The following is a 19,330-nucleotide window of genomic DNA, read 5'->3' on the forward strand; positions in this document are numbered from 1 at the left end:
AAGTGGCTTTTCAAAACATAATGCACAAATGACCATCACACCCTCATTCAAAGGTTGACTGAAATAGGTCTGGATCAGGCTTCTTGCAAGTGGTTTGAGGATTATCTGTCAGATAGGACTCCCTGCATAATTTCTGATGGTGTCAAGTTTCCTGGATATTACAAAAGGTGTACTGCAGGCGTCGGTAGTCTCTTTACTATTTACATAAATAATACTGGTCTATCTGTTAAAACGTGTAATATTCATCTGTATGCTGACAACGTTGTTATTTATGTACGTCATTGCCCCAACTGTTGACCAGACTATGTTAGAGCTGAAATGTGACTTTGTCACCTTACAGAAAGCCCTGGTTGGTTTCAAACGTGTACTTGATTGATGTGGGCAAGAATACAAACACGTTGTTATCTAAAAAAATGTTTCAGATGAATTCATATTTATTCATTGGATGCTTCTCCCATCGATTCCCGCCTATAAATATCTGGTCATTTGGATTGACAAAGACTTGTTAAAAAAACATATGGATGAACTAGTTAAAAAGCTCAGATTTAAAGTGGGCTTCTTTTTAATAAATATATTTAGCCTCTCCCTAAGAAGCAGATTGTACAGTCAACTTTTCTTTCTTGACTATGGTGATGGCACCTTTTACCAGATTTCAGCAGACACTACACTTAAATCTTTGGATGCCCTCTACCATAGCGACCTTCACTTTATCACAGGTGACAGTTGTAATACTCACAATTGCATCCTGTATCAAAAGGTTGGCTGGTCCTCATAAAAAGGTTGGCTGGTCAAAAAAAAGTCCCATCATTATTCCCATTTTGTTTACAAAGCTCTACTACACAAGTTTCTAATTTACCTAACTTCGTTGCTAACGAATAAAGAATGAGCTACCAAACACGCTCGCAGGATTGATTAGCTCTGGAGGTCTCTCTGGTCTCAACCAATTTAGGTAAATCCTCCTTTAGTTTTAGTGTCCCCCATTGTAGGAATAACCTACAAAATTCCTTGCATCTTGATTTACTGGTGCTACTAGGGCAGTTTAGGACTCTGGTATTGAATTAATTTATTGGGGATTGCAATTGTTTCGATTGATTGTAGTGGTTTATTTATTGAAATTATGGCGTTGATGTTGTGCTTTGTGGTTATTTTTATTATTCTGGATTTAATGTTAATGTTTCTACCTGTTCGTGAGAAAATGTTTGTAGGCTACTCATGGCACCATTGGGAATGAGACCCTGGTCTCAATTGGGCTACCCTGAATAAATACAAGTTAATATATTATTAATATTTTTGTGTGTATATATATATATATATATATATATATATATATATATATATATATACACTTTTTTATATATCAGATTTTTTGTGCCCTGTTTGCCAACATTTTTTGTGCCCTGATATTTTGTCCCGTTTGCCAACAGTTTGGCATGACAGTTCATAGCCCACAGGCCGAAAGATGTCAATAGTGAGTCTTTTCCATTTTACCGTCTAACCGCATTGTATGCAGCACGCGAGACACTGGTGTTCCCCTTGGACCGGTTCGTACCTAACACATTATCCAGTCAGGCTACAAATGCATCGCTTTCCTCCTTAACTAGATTTAATGGAGAAAATGCTGAAGAAAACGGGGTAAATATGCGTACTTGCTTTATGAAACATCACCATGCTAGAGTGGTTAATGCCACTGAAAGCTAGTCAAGGACGCGTATCGCGTTCAGCCAATTAGGTTGCAGCAGTCTGTTGTTTACCCCTGACAGGAGGACTCAACATCAGGAAGTAGCATTAGCCACTAGCAAGGTACGGTGTATTGATGTGTAATATTGTAATTATTGTTGAAAAATATATAATATATATATAATAATACAAATAAAACAACAAAATAATAAAGAATGTGATTCATCCCCCAAAATAAAATATACAAATTAATATTTTTTATAGTTTTTTATTTAGCCTTCTCGCCATTAAATCTAGTTAAGGAGGAAATCGACGACTTTGCATCCTAAATGGAGAATATTTTAGGTACGAACCGGTCCACGGGGAATATGAGTGTATTGCCGGCTGCATACAATGCGTTTGGACGTGAAAATGAAACCATAAATACCAGATTAAAAACGCCATGTGCTGGCCTTTGCTTTGTTCGGGCCAGACAATTTCATAAGAGCAGAAACTGACTAGCACCCGGGCTACACTAAATAAAGCATATTCATGCAGTTTTTAATTTGTTTTAATCTGAATGATGATTATATGGCTTTACACAGACTTGCCAATATAATGGAATTTAGTCATTGTCGAGCAGGGTCTGGACTTGCCATGATAAATAGATGCATCTGCTATTGATATATTTGGACTGTGTATAAATGGCGATAAGTTATTTGCGTCCAGAGAGCTCTTCGATCGGTTGACAATCCTGTTGTCAAGAGAACATGACGCACTCGCCTTAGTTTCAGTCAAGTGCGCTTGCGCAATCGAAATCTGGTGTCAAGGCGCTGAATAATGTCAACACAAATTCGTAATCTTTATTTCTGATATAAGTTGAATATTTCATGAGGAAGAGACAGGCGATATCATGCCTACAGATAAGGTAAAATGGTGACTAAATACATAACAATTTTACACATATGCGTGCAAATGTAGAGATAGGTAACGTTAGGCTAGCTAATTTAGCTAACTAGCTACATCTCACCCGTACAGTAGTAGTAGCTTGCTAGCTAGCTAACGCCAACGTCCAGTCCAGCCAGGAATAACCTGCTTTAGCTAGCTATCTAACTAACTTAGTAACGTTAGCTATCTATATTGCTAGAGAACAATCTACAAGCAAGACTAGTTAACGTTAGTTATCAATTGGTTTGATAACCAATCAACTAACATAGCTAGCAACATTTATAGCTATGCATCAGTATTCTTTGCAACAAAGTCAGTCTTGGTTATTGCTGTGCTTATTGTCAGTGAGAATAATGATGTATTCCTTGTCTATTATTTAGAAAATAACAAAGGAAGATACATGGAAATCAGATGACCTTAGGAGGCACATAAGGGTAAATTCAGTCACGTGACAAGTGTAGCAAAATGTTTTATGATAAGCTTGTCTCGATTGTATCATGTGCAATGAATAATGTGTCTTGTTGTCAGGGTGGAGGACACGATGAAGAATCTAGCGGCAGCAGGAGGAGAGATGATGAGAGAAGACACAGGACGGGGGAGTCAGTCGAGCGACGCCACAGAGACCCAGAGAGGGAGGCCAGAAGGGAGAGAGAGAAGAACAGAGAGAGAGATGGGACCCGAGAGAGAACAAAACCCAGAGATACAGACAAGGACAGGCATCAAGACAGAAGGAAAGACGACTCGAGAGACAGGATGGGCGAAAAGGAGGAGCGAGACAAAGAAAGGAGCAGAGCGCAAGATAGGGTTATTAAAGGCACAGAGAATGTTAAGTACAGGAATGGGGACAGAGACAGTCGGGACAAAATGCATGATAGAAAAGAAAAAGAAAACAGGGATAGGGAGAGGGTAAAGGCCAGAGAAAGGGATACGGAGAGGACAAGGGAGAGGGAACGAGATGAGCTGAGGAAGAGCGACAGGGATAAAGAGAAGGAGAAAAACAAGGAGAGTGAAACAGGGGAAAGGGACAGGGAGCGAAAGTCTGACAGAGATAGAAAGAGAAATGAGGAGAGGGCGGAGGGAGGTAGAGACAGGGATAGAGAGCATGATCGTGAGAAGAGAGATAGACATAAGGAGAGGGAGTATCTGAAAGAGACTGAACGCTACAAGGACAGATCACAGAAAGACAAGGAAAGAAAAGAAAGACACACGGACAAAGAGCATTCAGGACAAAAGGAAGAAAGAGGTAAAGTTATCCAGGTGAAAAATATACCTTACTACCTCACTAATCATCGTATGTCAATACATTTTTATTTTTATTTCAGAATACAGGGAGCAACATAGAAAAGAAAAGGAGGAGAGAGAAAGGAGACACAAAGAGAGAGCACAACACGTAAGCGTCTTCAATATTGTCGTTAACATGTTCTTTATTCCCCAAATTAAAAATAAGGTATCAACACCCCAATGGTCTGACTGGTTCCGCTGGCTTACACTCTGGGGTGAAGTTTCCCCTAGGTACAGATCTAGGATCAGCATCACCTTCCCCAATCCTAACCTTCTTAACCGTTAGTGGTTAAAATGTAAAACTGATCCAAGATGTAAATGTACGAGCAGAATGCAGGGACAACTTCAACCTACACCATGGCTCACATCCTGGGGTATATTTTTGTTACAGGATACAGGTGAAAGTCGGAGACATGACGGTGAATCCAGAGAAGTGGAGAGTGAGCGAGTGCACAGGGAACGAAAGGGATCGGACAGAGAGAGGGAGGGAAAGAGGGATAAACATAGAGAGAGGAGGCACAGAGAAGAAGCAGGTCCTGAGAGGGATCCCACAGAACGGACCAGTGCCAAGAAATCATCATCATCCTCAGACCTCAGAGTTCACAAGGATAAGACAGAGCCTGTTAAAACTAAGGTTAGTGTCACAAAGTCAATAGTTTATTCAAAGTGCATTTTACAACACAGTTTACATCATAAAAAAGTATAAAAAATAATATAGGAAAAGGGAAAAGGGAATATGGAGACAAGTGATAAACAGTCCCTCTCCCTTTTCAATAGATGTTCCTCATATATAGTATGTGTTTTCATGACTCTTTTTTCCTGTGTGTTTCCCCTGTGTGAGCCAGGAAGTAGTGATGCGATCTGAGTCAGCGTGGAGGTCTAGTCAGAAACAATTAAGTGACACAGAGGAGCCCGTAAGACTTATTTTCATGATGAGGTTTTTCTCATGGCCATATCTATCTACCGTCAATACCTCTGCTAGCATGAGAATAGAGCATGTCTATTTGTTTTGGACCATAGCTGCTTAACACACACCCAATTCAGACCAAGAGCGTTGCATTTTGAATTGGGGTCTGTCAAAATTGACTGAGGCATTTTGTATGTTTCAGTGCATCTAAAATCAGATAAGTTCACAAGCCTTGTCTATAGATATACAGGGTCATTACTGGGGCGGCAGGGTAGCCTAGTGGTTAGAGCGTTGGACTAGTAACCGGAAGGTTGCGAGTTCAAACCCCCGAGCTGACAAGGTACAAATCTGTCGTTCTGCCCCTGAACAGGCAGTTAACCCACTGTTCCCAGGCCGTCATTGAAAATAAGAATTTGTTCTTAACTGACTTGCCTGGTTAAATAAAGGTAAAATAAAAAAAATAAAAAAAACTTGCGAACATAAGCAAGCATTTAAAGTTCAATGGGTTCTCACACACAGAATGCGTATAAGCCAATGAAAAGTGTTGATTTACTTGCTTATGACCCAATGCTAAATTGTAGCTCGTCCTATCAGATAGCATGTTAAAAGTTAGCCCTATGCTAACTTCAGCAGGTGGCACTGATTATGATTATACAGTGGAGCAAAAAAGTATTTAGTCAGCCACCAATTGTGCAAGTTCTCCCACTTAAAAAGATAAGAGGCCTGTAATTTTCATCATAGGTACACTTCAACTATGACAGACAAAATTAGGAAAAAAAATCCAGAAAATCACATTGTAGGATTTTTAATGAATTTATTTGCAAATTATGGAAAATAAGTATTTGGTCAATAACAAAAGTTTATCTCAACACTGACAGAGGTCAAACGTTTTCTGTAAGTCTTCACAAGGTTTTCACACACTGTTGCTGGTATTTTGGCCCATTCCTCCATGCAGATCTCCTCTAGAGCAGTGATGTTTTGGGGCTTTCAACTCCCTCCAAAGATTTTCAATGGGGTTGAGATCTGGAGACTGGCTAGGTCACTCCAGGACCTTGAAATGCTTTTTACGAAGCCATTCCTTCGTTGCCTGGGCGGTGTGTTTGGGATCATTGTCATGCTGAGAGACCCAGCCACGTTTCATCTTCAATGCCCTTGCCCCTGGCCCCATTCATTCTTTCCTTTACACGGATCAGTCGTCCTGGTCCCTTTGCAGAAAAACAGCCCCAAAGCATGATGTTTCCACCCCCATGCTTCACAGTAGGTATGGTGTTCTTTGGATGCAACTCAGCATTCTTTGTCCTCCAAACACGATGAGTTGAGTTTTTACCAAAAAGTGCTATTTTGGTTTGATCTGACCATATGACATTCTCCCAATCTTCTTCTTGATCATCCAAATGCTCTCTAGCAAACTTCAGACGGGCCTGGACATGTACTGGCTTAAGCAGGGGGACACGTCTGGCACTGCAGGATTTGAGTCCCTGGCGGCGTAGTGTGTTACTGATGGTAGGCTTTGTTACTTTGGTCCCAGCTCTCTGCAGGTCATTCACTAGGTCCCCCGGTACTGGTCCCTCACGGGGTGAGATCTTGCGTGGAGCCCCATATCGAGGGAGATTATCAGTGGTCTTGTATGTCTTCCATTTCCTAATAATTGCTCCCACAGTGGATTTCTTCAAACCAAGCTGCTTACCTATTGCAGATTCAGTCTTTCCAGCCTGGTGCAAGTCTACAATTTTGTTTCTGGTGTCCTTTGACAGCTCTTTGGTCTTGGCCATAGTGGAGTTTGGAGTGTGACTGTTTGAGGTTGTGGACAGGTGTCTTTTATACTGATAACAAGTTCAAACAGGTGCCATTAATACAGGTAACGAGTGGAGGACAGAGGAGCCTCTTAAAGAAGAAGTTACAGGTCTGTGAGAGCCAGAAATCTTGCTTGTTTGTAGGTGACCAAATACTTATTTTCCACCATAATTTGCAAATAAATTCATAAAAAATCCTACAATGTAATTTTCTGGATTAGTTTCTTCTCATTTTGTCTGTCATAGTTGAAGTGTACCTAGGATGAAAATTACAGGCCTCTCATCTTTTTAAGTGGGAGAACTTGCACAATTGGTGGCTGACTAAATACTTTTTTTGCCCCACTGTAAGTGCATCAGCCAATTAGAATCGTTGAAGTAGTTGGCCGTGTTCCAACACTTCTTCATGGATGGAAGTGTTGTTAACGTACGTAAGTCCAACAGCATGTTCTGATCATCAAAGCAACTCTCACATGTATTTGACTGACTGGTCAAATTACTTTTTGTGTAAAGTGCCTACCACTTAATTGTCGCAGATTGTGGCAAGGGTCGGCGAGCATCAAGGACCGGCAGTGGACAGTTTTTTTTCCTCAACAAAAATGCTTGCTGCGAGGGGGGGCTATTCAAACCCACAGTTAAATGCACTATCGATTGCGAGTCAACCGCTTTAGCAGTATGTGCCACCGTGAAGCGAAAATGTTGTTAAACATTAGTAGTAGCCTAGTCAAGGCTGCATCAGTGCAATATTGGCACACAACATTTTGTTACAGAACAACAGATCAAGTAAACCTTGAATTTGTAGGTTTAAAATATCCCTCCAGTGGCCAGGGTTGACCTATTTTAAGAAATGCCATTGGTTGGTGGATATAAAGATATATTAAGATCTTTCATAGGCTAAAGAAGTTGTGCCAGGTTATAATCAGTACCACCTGTTGAGGTTAGTATAGGGCTAACGTGTTATCTGATTGGACCAGCTACGATTTAGCGTCACATGCATGTATATCGCCGCTTTTCATTGGCTGATATGCATTTGGTGTGTGAGAACCCATTTAATTTTTAATTGCTTGTTTATGTTAACATGGCCCCACAGTATTATCCAACCTGTTCTAATATTTCTCTTTCATTATTGGCAAATGTTTGCAGTGGCACCTTTTGTTGATGGCTTCATTGCTTTGCTTGCCTTAACATGCAGTGCATTTGGAAAGTATTCAGATCCCTTGACTTACAAGCTACAGCCTTATTCTAAAATGGATGAAATATATATATTTTTTCTCAAATCTACACACAATATCCCATAAAGCAAACACTGTTTTTTATACATTTTTGCAAAGTTATAAAAAAATATAAACCTGGAATATGACATTTACATAAGTATTCAGACCCTTTACTCAGTACTTTGTTGAAGCACCTTTGGCAGTGATTACAGCCTCGAGTCTTCTTGAATATGACGCTACAAGCTTGGTACATCTGTAATTGGGGAGTTTCTCCCATTCTTCTCTGCAGATCCACTCAAGCTCTGTCCGGTTGGCTGGGGAGCGTCGCTGCACAGCTATTTTCTGGTCTCTCCATAGATGTTCGATCGGGTTCAAGTCCGGTCTCTGGCTGGGCCACTCAAGGACATTCAGAGACTTGTCCTAAAACCATTCCTGCGTTGTCTTGGCTGTGTGCTTAGGGTCGATGTCTTGTTGGAAGGTGAACCTTCGCCCCAGTCTGAGGTCCTGAGTGCTCTGGAGCAGATTTTCATCTTGGATCTCTGTACTTTTCTCCGTTCATCTTTCCCTAGATCCTGACTAGACTCTTTGCCGCTGAAAAACATCCCCACAGCATAATGCTGTCACCACCATGCTTCACCGTAGGGATGGTGCCAGGTTTCCTCCAGACGTGACACTTGGCATTCAGGCCAAACTGTTCAATCTTGGTTTCATCAGACCAGAGAATCTTGTTTCTCATGGTCAGAGTCCTTTAGGTGCCTTTTGGCAAACTCCAAGCGGGCTGTCATTTTCATTTTACTGAGGAGTGGCTTCCGTCTGGCCAGTCTACCATAAAGACCTGATTGGTGGAGTGCTGCAGAGATGGTTGTCCTTCTGGAAGGTTCTCCCATCTCCACAGAGGAACTCTGGAGCTCTGTCAGAGTGACCATCGGGTTCTTGGCCACTTCCCTGACCAAGGCCCTTCTCCCCTGATTGTTCAGTTTGGCCGGGTGGCCAGCTCTAGGAAGAGTTGGTGGTTCCAAATTTCTTCCATTTAAGAATCCAAGCGGGCTCCCGAGTGGCGCAGCGGTCTAAGGCACTGCATCTTAGTGTAAGAGGCGTCACTACAGTTCCTAGTTTGATTCCAGGTTGTTTCACATCCGGCCGTGATTGGGAGTCCAATAGGGCGGCGCATAATTGGCCCAGCGTCTTCCGGGTTTGGCCGGGGTAGGCCGTCATTGTAAATAAGAATTTGTTCTTAACTGACTTGCCTAGTTAAATAAAGGTTACATTTAAAAAATGATGGAGGTCACTGTGTTCTTGGGGACCTTCAATGCTGCAGAAATGTTTTGGTACCCTTCCCCAGATCTGTGCCTCGACCCAATCCTGTCTCGGAGCACTACGGACAATTCCTTCGACTTCATGGCTTGGTTTTTGCTTTGACATGCAGTGTCAACTGTGGGACCTTATATAGACCGGTTTGTGCCTTTACAAATAATTTCCAATCAACTGGATTTACCACAGGTGGACTCCAATGAAGTTGTTGAAACATCTCAAGGATGATCAATGGAATCAGGATGCACCTGAGCTCAATTTAGAGTCTCATAATAAGGTATTTCCGATTTTTTAATTTTTAATACATTTGCAAAAAAAAATAAAACCCATTTTTCACTTTGTCATTATGGGGTATTGTGTGTAGATTGTTGGGGGTAAAAAAAATATATGTTATTATCAGTTTTATAATAAGGCTGTAACGTAACGACATGTGGAAACAGTCAAGGGGTCTGAATACTTTCCGAATGCACCCATGCTCCAGCTTGTTGCATGGCAACATTCACATGGATATACTATTTCTGTAAATGCTCTGTATATTTGTCTATGTATTTAACTAATAGGGGTGCGTTCAGTTGAAGAACGTTGCGATTATGGTGGCTCAGAGGGTGATTATGTATGGTGTGCTACACAAGTTTTGTGATTTCAAATGGTCACACCCATATTGATCAGGCCACACCCACCAAAAGAGCATACGTACCTCAAAGGACGAACGGTCAACACCGTTTTTGGTAAACGTGTCATTAAGTACAAACCGCAACTTAGCAAATGTTGAACCAAACTGAATTCACCGCAGGTCTCGCATGAAGTTAGATGTGTTAAATACAAGCTATTGACTGAAATGAATTGCATCTGAAAATAATTGCATCTGAAATGAACTGCATCTGTAGGTGGAAATCGCGGAGGCCCCGGCTGAGGACTGTGGCTATGATGAAGCCCAGGACTATGAAGAGGACTTTGAGGTGAGAAGAGTCAAAGCCTATAGAGGGTGAATTTTCTTAGTATCTCATTTGTATTTCAGTTTTTTTCTTTTGTTTCATTATATATCACGCATGCTCTAAATGGATTGCTTTTCCAGAAAATGGTGAGTGATGAAATGTATTCAAGCACTGACAATCAGCAATGGTAGATGGTAGTTACACGTGTTACTAGTTGTTACAACACCATTATAAGAGCAACTTAAAACCTTTTTTTTTTTTTTTATCTCCAAAGGATTATGAGGAGGATTTTGAGGATGTGGATGACAGCGAGGGAGAGGATGAAAAGCAGACACGCAGCCATGAAGAGAGAGAAGCGAGGGAGGAAATTAGTTCACAGAGGAGGGAGGAGATCGAGGCCATTCAGAGAGCCATGGATGAGGAGAACGAGAGAGTGGGCTCTGCCCAGCCCAGGCTAAGCACAGAGGAGGACGACAGACCCAAAAGGTCAAGAGGTATGGTAAATGCTCAACACTACTCGGTCGTAGTCAAGAGTGCATACCATAGCAAAACGTTTTCGAATGGAAAACCAAAAAAATATTGTTTCTTATTGGATCATTCTGGTAGGTCGCTCCCCGTTTCAGCCCGTTTGGTTGATACGACCCTGGTATGAACAATAAAGACTTGTTTATTATTTAGGACTGTCTTTTAGGACAAATTGTACGAAGCCTGTTTGAATAACGAAAACATTTCTTGGCCATAGATTCTGAAACGCCTCAAAGTAAAGTTTCACAGCACGGGAGGTTCATGGACTTTGTCGCTGCGAAGCATCGTGAGGTCAGCAAAAAGGTTGCCAGCAAACAGAAGTAAGTCTAATGGAACTAACTGTGAGTGTGATACATTTTTGAGAGGGAAATGCGGTTAAAATTGATAGATTCAGAGCCCTACTGTAAACCCTGTGAGTCAACTGATGTGAAGAGTAAATTCAGCAACGGTTGGAGGACAGTGGAAGTTTACAATAAGGCTTTTTTAAAATTGTTATTAGGGGTTCACAGTGAAGCTTTGAAACCTATTGTTATTCTCTGAATTGATAGATTTATTCCCACTTTACATGGTCAAATATCTCAATTATTTGCCACACAGCAACTAGAGGCCATGAGTAACTTCATCAAAAATAATGGCACCGATTGGCCTATAGGTGGCACTGTTATAAGCAGTCTCACTTAAACCCTTATGTCCGTCACCCCAGTTTGACCTAGAAACTTGAAAGCCATGGTTCACAACCAATGTTCCTTCTAAACTGTACACTGGCAAATAGACCGTTGCCATATATGGATTTGTGCCATTCACTATGAGCTGGATTATTAGCGCTTGTTTTGAGATCAAAGCTTGAGCTGCGGATAGCCACGTGTGCACATTTGTTTATATTCTTTGCTAGTTAGTGAGTTATTAGTCCAGTTATAGCTAATTTGTAGTCAGCAATGTGCGAGTGATTCCTTCCTACAAGAGCACAAAACGTGTACATGCATCTAGCCATCTTTGAAAAGGGAATCGGGTAAAGCGCTTTCTTTTATGTCTTAAAGGGGCAGTTGTGTATTTTGAGACCGGCTTGAATAAGCTAAGTACCTAATAGGCAGAGGGTAGAATTATTTTTCAGATTTTTTGTAATAATTGTATGGGAATAATAAATGCATTTTATTTTGTAAAGTGGTTTCTTGCATCAAACAACACAACACAACAAAACGTTCAGTCACCTCCTTGTCTGAAAGACAAGTGGATAAACAGATTCATGTCAAACCCTGTGTGTTTTTTTTTCAAAAGTCTCATGGAATGGAGATCTACATTGAACACCACACATTGGCTGCTACTGTAGGCCGAAAGATCGAACTGCTATTTCCGTGTTAAAATGTTATGTGATGCATATTCATTATTGTTTTTCATGGTAGGCCTACATTATGATCAAATAGCCACAGTAGAGCCTGATTGGCCACTGTTAAAACAATAAATTAAAGCCTTACAGCCTCAGTGTTCACAGTAAACGCGTCTCGGAAGTTGCACAGAGATTTCACAAGGTTCAGGTTTGCGATCAGCAGAAAAATATCAGAGGGAACATTGGACACGACCCCATGTGGGGTTGTCTGATTTGAACCCCATGTAGGGTTGTCTGATTTGAACCCCATGTGGGGTTGTCTGATTTGAAAATTAAGTTGAGAGATAATCTGAAATCAAAAAAACAGTTGTGGTTTCTTTTTTCTTCCTACAAATGTGTCTCAGTCTTTTGAACAGTTTAAGCTACAACATATTATGACCTCGTCACTGAAAGATAAGACTCTCGGGTATGTGTCTTCTGTCTCCCTAGCAGGCTTTAGAACAGAGTAATTAGAACAGAGGGCACTAAATTAGACTGGGGGGAAAAAGAACATCATCAATAATGATATTTTCTACACAGAATATCATACAAAAGTATTGCCTGATGATCTTCTGAACTTCCTATTACCTTTCTGATGCATTTTAGTCACGTCAAACCATAATTTCTTCCAATTGAAATACTGTCAAAAGTACTGTCAGACTTATTTAAAAAAAAAAAAATAAAAAAAAAGTAAACATTGACGTTTGATTACATAACTTTTTTTACATGGTAGGGTATACAATGTATATTAAGCTAAGGGATTGGTGAAAAGATGTCGGAGTTCATAAATCCTAGGTGTCCATTTAAACCACTGTAAATCAAACTCCACAATGGCCTATCAATTTGGACGTCCACACGATTAACCGCAAGAACAAGGAAACGATATAAAATAAATCTTTGCATATTTAACACTAATGCTCAAAATCATCTGTGTTCATCTTCTCCTCATGAACCATGAGTCAGATTGACTCATGCAAATGAATGTTAGATTTAAATGATCTGGACAAACAATGTGAAATATTGTGATTAGTATTATGTGGTCTGAACGTAGTGAAAAGTGGATATTTTATTCAGCGTATTATAGCTGTGAGAGTGTATTGCGGTATTTTGTTATGCTAGTGTCGAGTGTAGTAACTGAGATTTAAACCATTAACACAAACAGATTTGACCCGAGAATTGGTAAATAAAGTCAATACATGAAGTAATGACTTTTAATAATGACTACCTGCTGCATTGAAAGATGACCAACCTACAGCACTAGACTAAACTTCACTTGCGTCATCAATGTGATATTGAGAGATAAACATAGTAATGCTTTCACTGATTGCACATAAAGGAAGATGGCTCCTACAGGATGGGAGTGCTTGCTTTGTTACCCAACTGATCTTGTGTCCTTTCTGTCATCCTGTGAACCCCGTTCGTTGCTGATCACAGCTATATTTGTTCTTTATTGTTAAAGAAGCACATTTATCAACTTCCACTGTCCGCCAAGAGTTGCTGAATTTCCCCTTCATTTCAATTTGCTCCTCAATTCATGCGCCTTGGTTGGAGAGTGAGAGAGCTGTTGTGTTTCCTTGTTTCCTAAACCTGCTATATAATATATCCTACTCTGTGTATGTGATATGGGCCCACCCCAGGAAACGCAGTACAGAGCTGCTTCGCCTGATCGACCTGGACTACTCCATCACCTTCTCCCTCCTGGATCTGCCCCCTGTCAATGAATATGACATGTACATCAAAAACTTTGGAACAACAAACACAAAACAGGTTTGCCTTATGCTTAACAGACCTGGGTACAAATACTATTCAAAATCATTTCAAATACTTTATTTGGGCTTAATTGAGCTTGCCTGGCGCAAAGGAACCAATAGAATAGTTTCAAATAGTGCAAACGCCACCCGTCTGGTACTCCAGACAGGCTACCGTAAACTCTAAAAGTATTTGAAAGATTTCAAATAGTATCTGAACCTTGGTCTGCTCGTTAATGACATCATTGTGGCAGTAAGCTTTCTTGTCTTTTTATTCATATCAATGTGATAAACCCAATGCATCCTCACTTTCCAGGCTTACGTCCAGTGCAACGAGGACAATACTGATCGCGACATTCAAACGGAGGAGATCGAGATGAGCGAGAAGTGGACACAGCATCCTGCGGAGAGGAACGTATGCTGTGGAGGTGAGGAAACGTGCACTGTGATCTGTATTCTATCAAATCAATGACTACATCCAAAATAGCACCCTACTCCCTTTATAGGGCACTACGGTTGACCAGAGCAAGTAGTGCACTATGTAGGGAATGTGCTGCCATTTGGAATGTGTTTTATTCCCACGCTGCAACAGGTCCTAAACTTTCCCACGAGGCGTCTGATGAATCTGTGACCAAACTGAGCATCGATTCACAGCGCCTAGCAACATTTCTGCGCTCAGCTTCACAGGTATAGCCTATGATGCTACATTTTTCTTAGAATCAAAGTAACCTTTTTGTCGTCGCTATATTGCAAATTTTCCCTCTTCTTGCCGTTACTAGTGCTTTGTGCTCTCTGTTTTGCTGTTATTAGGTGGTTGCGGTACTGTTGGAAGAGGATAGGGCTGAGAAGCAATCACTGAAGAAGCTGAGGACTCAAGCAGACACTCTCTCTTTCAGCGACGGGTGTTTACAGCTCAATACGAAGCTTCCATTTCTATATGGCAAGTTACCTGACACCCAGTTATAATGTTCGTACTTTGTGTTCAGTCTTTCACATTGCTGTCATTGCAGTGTAGAACAGTCCCTAATTAACTCATGCCATGCACTATCATTCAGCAACTTGGGTCTTGCCACTGTCCTGAACTGAAGGTCTGGCCCGTGTTCCCAAAGGCAGCACCCATAACAACCAATGCTATTTTTGCCATGTTTGTATATGAGCTAGTTTGTCTCGGTCCTGTTGTTTTCCCTGCTTGCAGGTCGTCAGATCAGCCTGGTTCAATTCTCCCAGGTGCAAAGGCAGACCATGCTGTCCGTGCACAACCCCTCAGCCAAGCCCAGCGCCGTGCGGCTCGACAGCAAGACCATCATCTGTATCTGGAACATCTGGGAGCCCTCCTGCCCACAGAAGATTCTTGTCTACGAGTCCGAGGTGCCACTAAACCACTGCAACTCAGAGAGTTGTTTTAGATGGGGTTTCCCAAAATTCCCAGGTTTTCCAGAAATCCCTTTTTGGAAGATTCCCGGAATAAGCAGGGAACCGCAACCAGGATTTCTGGGAAATCTTAAAATTTGAGGGCATTTACTGGAATTTTGCGAGCCAATTTGAAGCTTTGATTTAGGATTTGATGGGCGTTATCAACGAGGATGTGTTTGAAGGTTGGCATCAGCATTAGTGGAAACAAGACTACAACTCTCTGATTTTACCCTTCAGGTGCAATGCTGCTGCTTCAGCCCTGGTAAAGCCACGCTGGTGTTTGCGGGCACGTCCGTGGGTTCTGTAGTCTTGTGGGACTTGAGGGAGCACGCCAGTGCCCATTACACTTTGAGAATAGGGGAGAACGACTGGACTCTCCGCCACCCAACCTTCTCCACAGGTCAGCAATCAAAAGATTTTCTGGCTCTGGCTCTGTTTTTTTTCTCCAAGTTTCATGCTTTTATGAAAAGTTTCAGGTTTTTTTTGCGCCGGGACTACTCATCTCTTTCTGTTTATTATTGTATTGCATGTACAATATACATCAAGGCAGGCATTTTGATTTGGATGACACCCATATGAAAATACTTAATCTACTCTTTAATATGTACTCTAAGAATATCTTCTTGAACCGAGAGAGATGCGTATCAACTCCTAGTTTCCAGGAGCGTCATCTCCTGTTTTTGAGTAGGTTAATGTCACCTCCTCTGTCACCCTGTCATCAGATGCCGTGCTGGCAGCGTCGGGCCACATGTCCTCAGTGAGCTCTGTGGAGGCCGTCCCTGCCACCGTGGCTGAGGGCCTGAGGCCAGAGCTTCCCCTTTTGGCTTCTGACGAAGGTACTCCAACTGGACTTGGTGTGCCTCCCAATTATATCTTCTTTTTCCTGAAGTGTGCATTCGTTTACTACTTTCCCCAAGTCTAAAAGCCTTGGATTGGTGCAGGCAGGGGCTAGTTGGAGTTTTCGACCATATTTCTTATACCAGACATTTTCTTTTAAATCTGTGAAGGGAAGTAAACAAGTGCACACTTTGGGAGTAAGGAAAGAGAATTGGGATATTGGTCTATGAGAAACACACAATTATAGTAGCATTTGTTTTTATTTATGGTGAGCTAAAGTCTTCCTTTCATTTCAAACTTAGAGTCATCAGGATTGTCATTCCAGTTGGCTTCTCTTGATGGAAATGGGGTTCTGAATCTATGGGTAAGTGTCTTTAGTATGCTACAACGACGCCCCATGCTTTTGCATCACTACTATAACTGCTTATACACTAACTGTATAACTAGTCATCTTGAATTATTGGATTGGTCTGTTTATTAACTGCACAAACGGATCATTATTGTACTGTCCTTCTGCAATGCTGTTGTTACCATCTCTGTCCCACAGGTGGTACTGGAGCTCCCTAAAGCCAACGACGCCGGCTCGCACACAGACCTGGGTGAGTCAGTCACGTTTAACATGTTTCCTCCATTACTTTCAATGTTTATTTTTTTCTCTCCCACTCAATTGACCCTGGCTGTTTCTCTTGCAGGGCTCCGGCCTGGGGGCAAAGTGAAACTGCTCCACAGCTCCACAGTCCTCACCACCAGCGAGAGGTGAGACGTACAGATATTCAATTCATCACTGCCAGTCAGTGGGCCAAAAATAACCACAACGTGGGCCCCGCGGTACACAACAAGCTTGTTTTTACATGTCGCACGGACAGTTGTTGTTGTTGTCAGCTGACAAGACTGATATGATTCAGTGGTCCAATATGTATCTGTTAACGTGCAGCTGGTGTCGTGTCTTTTTGCCTGGAATCTCGTGACCTACTGATACGACTGGGTATTTATTTCAATCTGTTTCTTTCTCTCGCTCTCTCTCCAGGTCTTCGACGCGAGACGCTAAGAAAACAACACTGTTACAGACACTGCTGTTAAAATTTCTGCCTTCTGATTCCAACCATTTTTTCATTGGCACAAATATGGTGAGCAGGATCAAATCAATGAATCATCTTCTCTCTCTGTTTCACTGTTTGCCATTTTAGACATCCTGGATATGACCAACGTTGTGGATGCGTCTCAAATTCTTGTAAAAAAAAAAGTTGTGCACTGTATAGGAAATAAATAGTGTGCCATTTGAGACGCATCCCATCCAGTATGTCCAGGATCAGTCGTATGGTATGTATTGGGCAATGTGTGTTGTTCATAGGGTCTTGTGAACCATGGGACCAGTCACGGGTTAAAGGCTCCTCCAAAGTTCTACAGGCCTCAGGTGGTTGGATTCAGACCCGTTGATGTCGCCTCCATCGACTTTTCTCCCTTCGGAGAACCCATATTCCTGGTGAGATCAGTGCTGTTGAGATTGATGTATCTGAGATTCATGTTGTGTGCGTTTGTGCATGCTCGTGTGTATGTGAATGTTTTATGTATGATCTGTGTGTGTGTGTGCTTCTCTGTGTTCCAGGTGGGCTGTGGGGATGGCAGTGTCAGACTACACACAGTGCTGAGTGAGCAGCCTCTAATGGAGTGGACCAGCAGTACAGCAGGGCAGCCGGTGGTGTCAGTACAGTGGGCCCAGACCAGGCCAACAGTCTTCTGTGTTCTGGATGCTGCCTCCTACCTTCACATATGGGACCTGCTGGAGAAAGACTTTGAGCCTGTGATCACTGAAAAGATTGATGCTGACAGGTAATTAATAATGACTCTTCTTTTTTTTTTTTTTTTACACACACACAAAAAACTCTCAATTACAAAATTATTGAATTATGTATTTCAATGTTTGTCAGACGATGGCCCAAGACACAAAATGAAAGCATGCGGAGGGTTCTGTGTAAATAACAACGGATTAGTATGGAAACAACAAAGTGCATGTGTCATTTGTATAAATACTGCGTAACTAATGAAAAGCAGAATGCAGATAAATGGATTTTAGCTGGATGGAATATGAGTGATGTATCCCCCAGTTAGTGATTGGGGGAAGTTTAAAAAAAAAAAAATGTATTCGCACATCAATAATACATTTGTATGGTGCCTGATTCATCTTTCTGTTTCTTTCTCCTCAGGGTAACAGCCATGGCTGTTTTTGGTGACCCTGCAAAGCAGAACACCTATTCAGGAATATCATTGGCAACACAGTCAGGGAAGATAGAAATGCAGTATTTCAGCAAGAGATTGACAGTGCCTGAATCTGCTGACCTGGAGAAACTACAGATCATGATGCAGGAGGCCTTTTGAAGTTATATGTCAGGAGTGTATTCATTTGTGCAAACTGTTTAAAACTTTTTATTTTTTTACTGAAACTTTTTGCAATGAGTCATAGGGAGTCATAACATATCACTAATGTTTCTTATTGGACAAATTCAGTTAGTCCCTCCCCGTTTGCTTCCGTTTGGCTCCTAGTGGATACAACCCAGGGGGCTCACTGTGTTGAATCAAATGTGTTCATGCAGTGGTAATCGCAGTCATCTCTAGATCAGTAAAGAGATCAATTTCAGAATGTAAGCAGATATAAATGGACTATATATTTCTATTACATTCCACATTCAGTTATTTTGTGTATTTGTTATTCTAAATACAGTAGATGCCATAGTGGCATAATACAGTATTGGAATAAAAATAGCTTTGTTTGTGCTTATTTACAAATGAACAACTTTTGCATTTGCATACCGACAATGTCTGTTCTGTGTGTTTTATAGAAAATAAAAAAAATGGACTTGGTGTATTCTTCCCATCCAAATTACTCAAAGTGTGACACCAAACATTCAGGGCTAAGCAACATGATGAATGTATAGATGCTACTTTTCATTTTATTGATGTGATGTTAATACAATAACAGTATTTTCTCTATGAGAGAACTATAATTTTTCAAGATTTTTTTTTTACTTCATTAAATAAAGTATTTCATGTATTTCTCTGTCTTTTTTTATGATTCTCTATGTCCTGGTTTTCAAAAGGTTTTTCTGTGTGTAAACTCAGCGCCCCGAATAATACGGCTTTGGGATAGGCCTAAAATAAATCGAATTGTTCAAATCATTCCAACATCAGAGACATGAGTCCAAACAGAACATTTTCACCCAATCAAGTGACCAGTATCCTAGCAACGGATGGTATGCGCTCGGCAATGAAGATTCTCTACAACGTGGGAAGAGTTTTAGCTACAATGTGGTTGTAACTTAACTCGCTGACAACAGTCTTTGGTGTGAGAAAGAACTACTGTTTAGAACTACGGATGCTACCATGGTCACGGTCAGTGGCGTTTTT

General features: G+C 41.3%; 1 protein-coding gene across 7 annotated transcripts; it reads left to right on the plus strand.

Annotated features, from left to right (window-relative positions):
* Positions 1 to 1,545: 1,545 nt before the first annotated feature.
* Positions 1,546 to 18,977, plus strand: dync2i1 (dynein 2 intermediate chain 1). 7 transcript variants are annotated; one of them, XM_090199923.1, is made up of 23 exons: positions 1,546 to 1,800; positions 2,985 to 3,038; positions 3,133 to 3,847; positions 3,927 to 3,994; positions 4,277 to 4,519; positions 4,731 to 4,799; positions 9,995 to 10,066; positions 10,317 to 10,536; positions 10,785 to 10,887; positions 13,568 to 13,697; positions 13,995 to 14,106; positions 14,271 to 14,365; positions 14,489 to 14,618; positions 14,874 to 15,046; positions 15,329 to 15,491; positions 15,814 to 15,927; positions 16,231 to 16,292; positions 16,476 to 16,527; positions 16,621 to 16,684; positions 16,956 to 17,055; positions 17,280 to 17,411; positions 17,535 to 17,758; positions 18,133 to 18,977. In XM_090199923.1, exons 3-23 carry the CDS (start codon positions 3,358 to 3,360, stop codon positions 18,302 to 18,304), a joined length of 2,988 nt encoding a protein of 995 aa, XP_090056049.1. In that variant the 5' UTR covers positions 1,546 to 1,800; positions 2,985 to 3,038; positions 3,133 to 3,357; the 3' UTR covers positions 18,305 to 18,977. The 7 variants fall into 7 exon arrangements, with proteins under 7 accessions (XP_090056049.1, XP_090056050.1, XP_090056052.1 ...); XM_090199926.1 differs by having other exon boundaries at positions 1,703 to 1,800; positions 9,995 to 10,092; XM_021563065.3 differs by lacking the exon at positions 1,546 to 1,800 and adding an exon at positions 2,327 to 2,584.
* The last annotated feature ends 353 nt before the right edge of the window (positions 18,978 to 19,330 follow it).

Source organism: Oncorhynchus mykiss, chromosome 15, assembly GCF_057628025.1.
Source record: "Oncorhynchus mykiss isolate SJ-2025 chromosome 15, ASM5762802v1, whole genome shotgun sequence".
Lineage (NCBI taxonomy): Eukaryota > Metazoa > Chordata > Actinopteri > Salmoniformes > Salmonidae > Oncorhynchus > Oncorhynchus mykiss.